This window comes from Cyclopterus lumpus, chromosome 7 (assembly GCF_009769545.1).
Source record: "Cyclopterus lumpus isolate fCycLum1 chromosome 7, fCycLum1.pri, whole genome shotgun sequence".
Taxonomy (NCBI): domain Eukaryota; kingdom Metazoa; phylum Chordata; class Actinopteri; order Perciformes; family Cyclopteridae; genus Cyclopterus; species Cyclopterus lumpus.
Window position 1 is genome coordinate 21,104,891 of NC_046972.1, and position 12,193 is coordinate 21,117,083.

The following is a 12,193-nucleotide window of genomic DNA, read 5'->3' on the forward strand; positions in this document are numbered from 1 at the left end:
TGACGAGTAACTCTCGCGAGATTACGAAACGGCAAAGCGATAAAGAGAAAATGGAAGGCTGTGTTAGCTTACTAGCTGGCTAGCTGTGCGAACCCATGAATACATGGAAAACTAATCGATAAGGTTCAAGGTATGAGTCCAGTTTCCGTCGTACAGCGTTCACGTTCAAGGCTGCAACGTGTAATTATTGTTTCGGAAGCGGTGGGGACGACTAGCTTCGCAGCGTGAAGCATTTATTAGCGCGTAGTGTTTTAGCTAGTGGCTAACTTTAGCTTAAATTGATGTGCAGAGAACAGAAAATATACTCCTCTACTCTCTTTACGGAATATCTATTTGGGTATTTGCGTCGTTGCATAAAAATAAAGTTTCGTTTCTGCCCCTTTCACATCGGGCTGATATCTGGTAGTGACATTAGCAAGAGCTGTTAATGTTGTGAACGAATGTAAAGTACACGGAAATAGGCGTCAGTGCTGTGGCAGAGACTTTGCATAAATGTACCACCTACACCAGGCTGAGTCTGCACCAGACAAAACAAAAATATGGGTCCATCTTCAGGCCCACAACAGGAAACCAACGTTAAATAATGTAAACAGATTTAAATTTGAGTAAACGACGCGTTTGGATGCAAGCGAGAAATTAGACAACATTGGATGAAACTAGGCTTTAATTAGACACAATTCTGGAAACAGTATATTTCATCACGTGTTCCTTCGTTAAGTGTTAAAATGCACTCGTGTTCAACCCAGTTAGTTACACCCATGTCAACATGTGGATAGCTAGCCTTACATTCCTTCATTCTATAATTAAGTTAACACATATAGAATACAGTACTGAGGAACTGGAACTTTATTATCCCATGTTTTTGAATGTCACTTTCTCATCTTAATTTGTAAAATAGGGGTAATTTAAAGCTCCAAGTTGACTTGATTGAGTCTGAGTTAAACCCACTTTGTTGCTCACCAGTAAAAGAAGTATAGAACAACCGCCCTGCATTAACCCCGATCTTCATGAAGGTTATAATGTTAATGTTTAGAAATATCTGACAGTGTTATACAATTCATCAGTGGTTTAATCAACCCTGCTCTTGACAGCTTTAACAAAAAAAATTAACGTTATATGAAGTTATGCTGTATTTTAGGCTGCTTTATTAGACCGTGTTGGTTTTAATTCAGTCGCCCAAATAAACTAACAATTTAGCGCATTTGTTCGTATATTAAAGGAATGAGCTTTTGAACAAATCTTTCAGTCTGGAATGGATGGCCAGGTCTGCCTTGTCACACAGCAGCGGATATCCTTAATCAAGTTATGCCTTATTTTGTCCTTATATTTATAATAACTCTTTACGCATTCCTTTTTATTTACCCAGCTTCAAAGAGTGACAATTGGAATGACTGCACATCCTGAAAATTAGACATTTGCAGCCATCTGTGACTTATTTCTAGAGGTACCTATTTTTCTTCATTTAGTCCTCATCCATCTTTCTCAATAGTTAAAAGTCCTTAGAAGCTGTGTACTAACAATTGATGTATTTGTCTGTTGACAGAGTTGTTAGCTGTAGATGTCAAAATAGACCCAATGGAACATAACACCGATGGATATAATGCAGGTAAATGAGTCTATGAGTTGCTGTGATGCACACAACCTGTTATTATGATGAACATGAAAGAGATTTATTTGCGTTGACTCTGTTGTTCTGTCTTTCCATAGAGGAAGAACAGAGCCAGTCAGAAGGGGCAGAGTCGAGTGTTAGGCCGACCATGTCTCAGGTTAAAAAGTCATGGGGCTTCAGGCGGACCACCATTGCAAAAAGGGAGTTCTTGGATGAAATCGGAGACCTAACCAACAGTCCTCCGCTTGTACGCAGAGGCCGAAGCCGTCGAACCAACCAGACACCCCCGCCCACTCCAGAAACCCCCCCCACCCAGAGAGCTAATAGTGCAACTAAGAGTGTTCTAGATGAGCTTGAGTGGTCTGCCCCATCATCACCTGTGTCCGAGGAGAGCAAGCCGGCCTCCGAAGCTTCTGCAGGAGGGAGCCTTGACCCCAGCTTATGGCAAGATTTTGGGTCTGCCTTCCACACTGCCTTCTCACTGCTCGGCGGGAATGAAGGCTTGTCAATAGAAATGTCAGATGCTCTGGCAGTTCCCGACATTTTGGAAGCCACTGATGCCACCGAGGCTCCTCCTCCAGAGGTTATAGAAGACACAGAGGTGCCTGATAATATTGAATCTGCTGATGACATGGAGATCTTGCGACCTGTTACTCCTGACAATGAGGCAGGAGGGGACATCGATGATGTGGTGTTGATTTCTAGTCAAGAAGAGGACAGTGATGAAATGACTCTGATACAGATTAAAGAGCAACTGATATCAAAAGGCAAGCAGGGAGACACGAGAGCTAGAGGGGGTAGAGGTGGAAGAGGCAAGGCCAGAGGAAGGGGGAGAGGCAGAGGAAGGGGAAGAGGTAGAGGAAGGGGCAGAGGGAGGGGCAGGGCCGCTGCGCTTCAATCACACATTGTACATGATGAGGACAACGATGATGAGGTGGTGCTTGTTAATCCAGCTGAACAGTTGCAGGAGGAAAAAGAAAATGATCCACACGGCTCTGCTGAAACGGAGATATCCTCTACTAACTCTGATATCACTCTCAGTCCCACTCAGCAATCAAGCTCAGACTGCATACTCATAGACACTGATTTAGACCAGGTTACTGATGTGACTCCTGGTCAGTACGATGATGCACCAGAGGAGGAAGAGGAGGAGAAGATAAGCGAAAAGAAGTGTTCAGGCATATCAGACACAGAGGGCTCTGACTCCAATGCTCTGTACTGCATCTGTCAACAAAAACAAGATAAAAGGTAGATGCTCATTTCTGATAACAAGATATCTTGGGCTTCGGCGGTTTACCTCAACCATCTGCTCGTTTCACTTCCTGATTCGTTGCTGTTTTTGTTTTCACTTATAGGTTCATGATCTGCTGTGACAAATGCCAGGACTGGTTCCACGGCGACTGTGTTGGTATCACTGCGGCACAGGGCCGTAAGATGGAGAGGAAAGGGGAAGAGTACATCTGCCCTCCTTGCACTACAAAGAAGCGAATCCAGCTTCAACCGAAGCTTTACTTTAAACCGCAGCCTGAGCTGAGCTATCCTGAATGCTTGACGCTGAGTCTTGCTGGTGGAGAACAGGAGGAGGGCCACGAGGAGCAGCAGCAAGTCCTCAAGGTTAGAATTTCATTTTTGTTTCCAGTGATCTCCAGATAGCTTATTATCCTTTTGTCACTAAAATGACAAAATTAAATAGCTTTGTTGAGGTAGTTTTTTAGGTTGAATATTTCTCTAATTCCTGTGTGACAGCAAATATGAGATCACAATATTATATTTGAATCATTAGCAATCAGTTGATTTGCACAACAGAAGTTTGCTGTCGTGGTTTAAGATTAGACTCTGGTTTCAGGAGACTGTGCTGGTGTTGGACGAGGAGGAGGAGGAGGCTCCTATGACGAGGCCAGAGCCTCAGCCTGAGCCGGAGCCTCAGCCGGAGCCGGAGCCTCAGCCAAAAGCTAAAGCTGAGCCTGAAGCTGAGATGGAGACCGAGAGCTTGCTTCCTCTGTGCATTGGGCCCGGGTGCTCCAGACAAGCCCTACAGGACTCTGTTTATTGTGGCACTGACTGTATTCTGCAGCACGCTGCCGTCACCATGAAGACTCTCTCTGGTCCCAAGGTGCCCAACTCCAGAGGACGGCCACCAAAAAAAGCTGTCACTGCCCGACCCGCTGCTAAGGTAAGCAATTTCATCTCGAGAAACTTGAGAAATGGAGGGCGACATTTAAAGTGCATAGGCAATATATTTTCCTGTTGAGTCTTTTCTACAGTTTCTGATTTTCATGGGAAAGCACTGTGTTGAAAATCTATTCTATACTATGAAGTGAAGTTGGATTTTGACCTGTTTTTACATATTTTCATCACAGGGTCAGAGGTCGGGTAGGATCTCTAAGAGATTAGCAGAAAAGGCTGAGGAGGAATGTGAAGAGGAGGAGGAGGTGAAGGAAGATGATGGGCAGGAGGAGGCTGCATCTCCCTTAGCCTGCGACCCCAGTCTCACAGAAGTGCAGGCCACTTCCATACCATCATCTAAGTTAAACACAGCGTGTATGTACCATTCGCTACTCATACACATTCAGATCACACGGCAGTTTACACTCCATGCACAAAGTGCCTCTTTGGGCATTACAGATTTTCCTTCCTCTATGAATCGTGGCACTACGTAACACAATCACACCCATGCACACACACACACTTGGACACACACACTTGGACACCTCCTCTCTCTGGGATGACTGATAAGTAGCAGTGGGTAAGTATTTTACTTTACTAGTTTCCTTTTTGATTATTTTAAATGCCCAAAATATGCCAAAAAAGTCTCAAAGTGAGGATTTAAGCATTCAACAAAACACAAACTCATTTTTAACCAGTCACATAACTGGTTTAACTGGAAAATGCAAAACGGCGCAACTGTGTGTTGGGCAGTGCTGGGTGCTTTACCGCCGGGTCCTTGGTACCAGTGTATTGGAACACTGCCCCAATGTTCTCTTTTTCTCTTCTGATCTTTGCAAAGGTCTTTGGCAAACTCGAAAGGTTTTCACTGAAGAATATGTGCTCCAGATAATGACATCACTGTATGAATTGGAAGAAGCATAGTTTTTAGAAAGGAAGGCTTGACATGTCCACACTTTCAGCAACAGTTATTTTAGAAACATGCCGCGTACGGGGAACAAAGCTGCTGAACTTTGTACGAAGAATACTCTACCGTCGAGGTTTACAGTGGGTTTCTCACCTTTAAGCTGCAGTGCACATGAAGTCTTCACATGTTCAGCTTCAGCCAACCTTCACACCACACGACTTTCAAATCCATCGGATAGTTGTGCAGTCTCATAATCTGGAGTCTTGAAGTCGTGGTTTTCACACTACATGACTGACCAGCGACATTGGAATCACTACATGATCTTTCACCAGGAGAAAGTGGTCAATCTCTGACTATGTTTGGTCTCCAAACTCCTACTATTGGTCACGCAAATACGTGCCAGAAGTCACCCGGCAAATTGTGTAATACCGAACCCGTAGTCATGCTTGTCGATGTGGTTTTTGGCTCTCATATTCACAATCTAGCCTATTTCCACACGTCTTTACTGTATATCAATGTTACTCCTAGGTGCGACAACAACCTAGGTGCATGTTGCAAATGCAACACAACACACACCGTTACAGGCGACCCCTCAACCCTTGTCTTCCCTCGTAAGCTGTAGCTACATATCTGGGATGTGTCTGCAGTGAGCCTCTCGGTTTGAACTGTTCACACACACACACACACACACACACACACACACACACACACACACACCTCTCTTAAGCTGTAATCAATGAGCAAAAGCCAATTTGTCTCTGAAATATTGAACCACATCTTGCAAATATTTTTTTTCTTTAAAAAAACAAAACAATCATACTCAAGTGTGAGATCCTTAACTCCCATCACAGATATGTAGACCTCTGAAGTGATAAGTGGCCTTGTGATAGGTTTTATTATTTTGTTGGCCAACTGCTGATTGAAAACCATAAAATAATTTTAGTTTATTGTTTGGTTCACGGGTTAGTTTAAGTGTCCACTGTGGCTCCGGCTAAAGGGCTTTTGCCAAGTGCTGGCAAGATGGCCAGACAGGAAAAACTTGGTTCACCACCTTTTCACGCCTGTGCTTTTCAAACAAGAACCCCAAACCAGTGGTTCGTTCGCACAAACAGAACATTTATTACTTGTCTTATGAATATCAGGCATCATCTCATTCACATTTTTTTTTTCCCTTTTCAGTTGCATCAAAGTAAAATGAACCAATTCCCACAACATAACATTTTGTAACTGTTCCTGTCCCTCTGTCTTGCCCCAACAACTTTCCATGTCTCAGGGGGAACACTTTTCCATCATGCTGCATTTCCAGTGTCTTATCCATCAACACAGACACACACACACACACACACATTCCCAGACCAGTCGTTGTTGCACAAACAAAGCAGTATTTATCTTGAGTGTGATTCTGAATGGATCGGGACGGAGTAGCTGGTATGGAGGAGTAGTTGCCTTCTTGCTTCTGCAGAGGCGATTGGAGGATTCATCAGTGCAGAGCTAGAATGACGTTCCACCTGGAGTTCACCGAACAGTGAACGGGAGATTTGGGGTCACGTTTCCATGAAGATGATTTTGAAGGGTCAGCTGGTCGGTCGGTGGGGGGGGGGGAGAATGCTGCATTCCTCCGAGCGACTTCAGCCTCCTGCAAACGAAGAAAGCTTACAGTTCACCACACATGCATATACAAACTCTAGAGATAGAGATGAAGGATAGCCATCTTTTTAGAGTTTGGGTATAGTTGTTAAAGAAGCCTACTTGGGTCATAATCGGTCACATTTAGTTCTGTCAATGGGTGGAAGTACAAGAACAACCTGATTCTGGAACCGCTACCCCTATTGTTTATGCGTACACCTTCACATATGACTCCATATTTCTCTCTATATATATTCATACAAACGGCAGCAAAAGTGATAATATGTGTGACCAGGGGCCAGCTTCTTCGCCCTTTTTCCCCAACCTTTACTGCTAGTAAAGCAACAGCAATAAAACCTCACGTTCACGAGAACACCAAAAGATAAAATAAATATTTAACTTATTACAGCCATTACATTAAAGTAAAATATTTGTTCACCAAACCCAAATTGTCAGCATGATGCACTGCAGAGATTTCTGCATTCCTAATAAGTTAACGTTCCTTCAAGGAACCTTCAATTGGTGTTGATTCTGGCGGTCCCTGTGGATGAGTGGCAGTGTTTCTTAGCACAAGGGTCCCTTTTTAGAAAGCCTCTAATGTGACTGCAGCAGGGGTCTGACATGCTGCTCCAGTCGGTCCTGGTTCAGGTTCTCCTGTGCCTCCCTTCCCACCAGCGGGCCCAGCAATACGGCCTGGGCCTCCAGCAGCATGGCGGCGATGTTTGCTCTCAGCAGGAACCTGGCGGAGCAGTCAGGGGGAAGCTTTGCTCGGGACTGCAGGCTGCAGCGGAGCTGGATCTGAGTCGGTCTGCGGCAGACTGGTCGCTGCTGGAGGCCCCGCCGGAGTCTTGAGCTGAAGGACCTTTTGTGGTGAACCTGCAGGATTTCATTGGATGTTGTGCAGAATTCAACCTGGTGGCACCATTCTCAAGCATTAGGAATAAGGTCCTCACAGTAACTTTAAGGTTTAAAGGCATGAACCTTATTAACCTCACATTTTAGTCTTACGTTTGCAAATATTGTGAAAGGCTGTTAAAAGTAGTACGTATCAAATGTTAGTGTTTGACCAATTAGAGATCTGCCCCCATCATCCACAGAGGGAAACACATTGTTATGACCCGTGTTACCTTTTTGCTCCCTGTGTCACATTGATCGTTACTATTCGACTAATAATTATTAATTCTGTTTCAAACATGAAGTATCTTTGCTGCTACACTAATACAGTACGTCGCTGTAAATTGTTTACTTTGGATCTTCCTTCCATCGAGAAAGTAGCTCCAATGAAATCTACTTTTTCAGATTTACTTTTTCTATTCAGGCAGACGTTTCAGAGGTGCCGAGGTGCGCATAATGAGACATTTATTTTACAAACATAGACTTCTTAAAACTCTGAATTCTTTGATATATCGAATATGCAAACTTTGATCATGGATCTACACTAACGGCAAACATAAATCACTAAAACACAGGACAACGTCTACATGTTCCTTAAACGATAAATCCATTTACAATAGTTGTCCAGCGGTTCATCTCGCTCATCACCTGTTGCATCCACCTCTGCTCGACGCCTCCTGGAGCCAATGAACCTCTGAATGTGTGTGTGTGTGTGTGTGTGTGTGTGTGTGTGTGTGTGTGTGTGTGTGTGTGTGTGTGTGTGTGTGTGTGTGTGTGTGTGTGTGTGTGTGTGTGTGTGTGTGTGTGTGTGTGTGTGTGTGTGTGTGTGTGTGTGTGTGTGTGTGTGTGTGTGTGTGTGTGTGTGTGTGTGTGTGTGTGTGTGTGTGTGTGTGTGTGTGTGTGTGTGTGTGGGGGGGCCTTATTTCTAGAGCAGGGTTGCTCGCCCTTTGCCAGCAGGGGTCAAGTATCCAGCTGTTGTGTTGCAGGGCGTCTCACAGGTCCACAGTGGGGGTTGAAAGGTCAGGAGATGCAGGCCCGAGACCGCATCTGCTAACCAGCAGTCCTCCATGGCGGGTGTAGCCCGGTGAACAGAGGCGCTTGTCCGGTGACGCCACACGTGATCGTTTGCCGTTTCATCTCTGCATCAATTGACATCATGGATCTCATGGAAACTTTTATCGGAGCGACATGAACTGTAAAAACCTTTTGAAGATGACAAGGGAAGGATATTGCTGCTCCTGCTGGACCTCAAAGTGATCCTCAGTGGGAAGTCTTGCCTCACTGGTCGGAGCTTAAAGGGAGCATGTTGTGAAAAAAAAAAGAGAGAGAAGCTTTTCTATGCTATACATTTGGGTTTCTAGAGTGCCTACCAGCCAACACACTTTGAAATATGACAACCCAGTCCAGTTTTCTCACAAAAAATGTGATTTGATGCTACTCTTCCTGTCAACCCCACTCCCCCCTCCCCCCCAAAACCAATCTAAGCTGACTGGGCTTTTTTGGGGACGGGGGTTTAAAGAGACAGGCTCTAAAATGGAGCGTTTCATCGTGAATACAGGAGCATCAACACAGGTTTATTCACTCAGACCGCATGATGAGCATTCTGACAAATATCCTTTCATTTTCTTTGTCGATTTTCAAAGAGACATCCAAGAAAACAATGCAAAGTGTTGCCTCAGAATACAACCGGTTGCCGTCTGGTCAACGAAGATGTGGATGGGTTTTCATTTTGAATTCACTGCCAGATGGTTTCAATGGTTTCCTCCACGCATGGACCGATGAGCAACGTGTTTGCTTGCTAACGCCCTCAGTCTGTGGGGATGGAGCTGCCTTCAGCGACGACCACGTCTCAGTTTCCCCACCTGTGTTTTGTGAGTTTCACTATTAGTGGGAGACGTGCATAACTGACTACAGATCAGATCAAAGTGCACCTCCACCATTCAACAAATACTGTGGATAGGCCAAAACACAATGGTCCTCATAGTTAATCATTCACATTCAGAGGAGATTGATTGATTGATTGCAAAACAGCCTTTAAGTCATTCTTTTGTATTTTATCAAAGCATGCCTAATTTGTTCCTTTTTTATGTAAATATTTATCAAGAAAACACAACTTGTTTGAGGGAATTGTCATAGTACCCTTTATTATAATTTCCCTCTTAATGTTAAATCGCATACTTCAGTGCTTTGTCTAAAACTAAAGCAACATTTAGTTTAAGGGAAGTTAAACATGCTTTTGAAAGTGAGATTTTTTTCTTCTTTTACGAACTCTTTTTAAAAAAAATTTTTTTTAACATAACCACACTTTCTTCTAAAAGAATTTAAATAATATAAATATATATATATATGAAAAATAACAAAACTATCCAGACACAAAACAGAAGATCATGTGACATGGCCTGCTGTGTTATTGTTGAATATCTTCTACTTACTGTATTTGTGTTGGGGTATTTTTGTGCCTTTTTTAAAGATAAAAGAGAATATATATATATATATATATATATATATATATATATATATATATATATATATATATATTTTAGTAGAAAGATTCTTCAAAGGTCCCCCCCTTCCAGACCTGGACCAGGGATGTTGGGCGTCATGGCCAGCACCGTAACTTCTAAAACAAAGTTGCTTATTATTTGTGGTCAAGTACATTAATAATACTTAATAGACACCGACAGGAGATGTTGACTGGGGGAAACCGCTGTACCCTTTTTAAACAGGTCATTGTCATTTATTCTGCTTCATGTTTATTGCTCAACAACCAGAGAAGCGACACAAAATACGTTCACATTAATAAGTACAAGAATTCCTCAAAATGTGCAAAATAGAAGAGATGATAAAGTTGAGACAACCACAACTGCAAAGGTGCATTCACATAACGTAGATCTTTACATGCCTATGATGGTATGATTGTATCAGACAAAACCATTCGACAATCTCTGGGCAAAGATCTCACGAGGTCTATTCCTTTTTTATTATTTCAACCGTTTCAAACTAATCCGTTTGGTTTGAAGTCCGCTGGGAGAACATCTGCTCATTCACGAACATTTGTCACTCTGATACATTTTAAAGGAGGGAACCAAACCGGTATTTCCAAACACTTTGACCGTGACACTTTTTTAGTTTCGCTTGACAAATAATTTCCTTCAAAGAGGGCACAGCTTGCACTCTGAGATCAGCCTGAGGGCGGTGCGACCACATGATGTAGCAACAGACATGGGAGAGGCATGTGATTTCTGTTGATTGGTTTCGGTGTTTACAGCAGTAACAAGTCACACTGGTATGGTAGTATGTTAATTACCCAGTGCACACACACTAGTATGTGGAATATTTAGTGTTCTCTATGAGACATTCAGCCAATAAATGTCACCTTTTAGCCTAAATCCATTTTAATGTTCTATTTCACCTTTACTTGCAGCTTTTTGTTTCCTCCTTTTAAACTCTTTTTACTTCGGTTTCTCCATCTCATGCTCTCAAAGCACGGTCTAATAATTTCAATACTTTCAACTGTTTAATTGTGAAACACGAGCACCCTCTACTGGCCAAACGAGTAAAGTGCAACCAAAGAGAAAACACTGCTGACATTCACAAACTGTTCCATTTTCTGAGAGAATATTCCGTCGCTGTATTTAATACATGCTTGATTCCTGTCAAACTTAATAACAGAGATGTGGAATAGTACGGATGACGTAACCTCAAATATGTTTAAACCAAAAGTGATGTGATAAAATAGCCACAATCCCACAATGGTGACATGATTTCTGGAGTTATGTGCTCCTAGAGTATAAAAAACCACTCAATATATTACCTTCCAGTAATACACATGGTTTAAATACAACACAATTCAAAACCTCATGTGACTCAAAGCACCAATCAAGGGTGAACCTGTATTGCAGCAGCTTGACACACATGTACACAAACTCTCCATCTCCCCAGAATAGTGAGACCTAACATGTTGGTGCTCATTCATCCTGACAGTCAAAAAAAGAGAAAAGAAATCCCCTTTGAACCACGGAGCATGCTTTTATTTACTCATGATAATATATTATTATAATCATAGCTTCCCCTTACCCTGTTGTCCTCCAGTGATGAACTGTCTCATCTCCCACATGCTAACCCACAAGTGAGCGGAAATAAAGATGGAGGAATCGACACAAATCAAAATGGAAGACACATTGTTAAGTATTTCACAGTGATATTTAGTCTCACGTTGATGGTAATGTAAAACAAAAGAAAGGTTAAATGTCGGCCTGTTAAACACAAAGCCTGCAGGAATGAGTCCTCAAACCCGGTGACGAGTCAGCATTTAAAAAAATTAAAAAATCTGAAATATGGCCTGTAGTTAACACAAGTTTTGAGTGATTTTTTTACGTTTTGTTCCACAATATGAAATAGAAAATATCCCACTCACTCGTTTCCGCGTCTTTAAAAAAAAAAAAAAGGCGTTAGCTAAAGGAGACTAAAGGGAATCACGCCGCCGAACACACATCAAGTATTAACGCGTCTAAAATCACAAAAGTGGTGTGAAGATTATCTTTCTGAAACTTAACTTGTTCGCCACGGAGTTTATTTTCTGCAGTAATCCGTTAGACAACGTCGAGGTAACCAGTGCGACGCTAACGGCTGACGACATTACATTTGAAGACGGACCTCTTGCAGCAGACCACAGAAAACAAGGACACACAAACATATCTGATGTACTGCAGGCGCTGGAAAGCGTTGGCATTTCATGAATAGTGAACTATAATATTTGTGCGGGGCTTTTAAAAACATTTTTTTTAGGGCCGTGCGACTCTATGGACGGAAACTGGTCGATCGCGCCCACCAACTTGAAATACACCCCAACGACCATTGGATTAATTTCCACTCGTTTTTACACAGACAATTCACCGTTCTCAGATAATGAACTCCGCCGACTCCGGGGAATTTTGTTCCTCTCGTGTTACCATGGTGACGAGACAACTGACTGTTGGGTTTCCGGGAAA

At 42.7% G+C, this 12,193-nt stretch overlaps 1 protein-coding gene across 3 annotated transcripts in view; it reads left to right on the top strand.

Annotated features, from left to right (window-relative positions):
- The first annotated feature begins 11 nt into the window (after window positions 1-11).
- Window positions 12-12,193, top strand: part of LOC117733921 (death-inducer obliterator 1-like) — a 29,731-nt gene continuing 17,549 nt past the window's right edge. Inside the window, exons 1-8 of one of the 3 annotated variants that reach the window (XM_034537864.1) lie at window positions 12-130; window positions 1,367-1,444; window positions 1,544-1,606; window positions 1,708-2,857; window positions 2,965-3,223; window positions 3,456-3,782; window positions 3,970-4,150; window positions 8,189-9,691. In XM_034537864.1, coding sequence (XP_034393755.1) covers window positions 1,576-1,606; window positions 1,708-2,857; window positions 2,965-3,223; window positions 3,456-3,782; window positions 3,970-4,150; window positions 8,189-8,256 — 2,016 coding nt within the window. In that variant the 5' untranslated portion in view covers window positions 12-130; window positions 1,367-1,444; window positions 1,544-1,575 and the 3' untranslated portion in view covers window positions 8,257-9,691. Of the gene's footprint in view, window positions 131-1,366; window positions 1,445-1,543; window positions 1,607-1,707; window positions 2,858-2,964; window positions 3,224-3,455; window positions 3,783-3,969; window positions 7,942-8,188; window positions 9,692-12,193 lie in introns of those variants that run through there. The other 2 variants (XM_034537861.1, XM_034537862.1) reach the window with 2 other exon arrangements.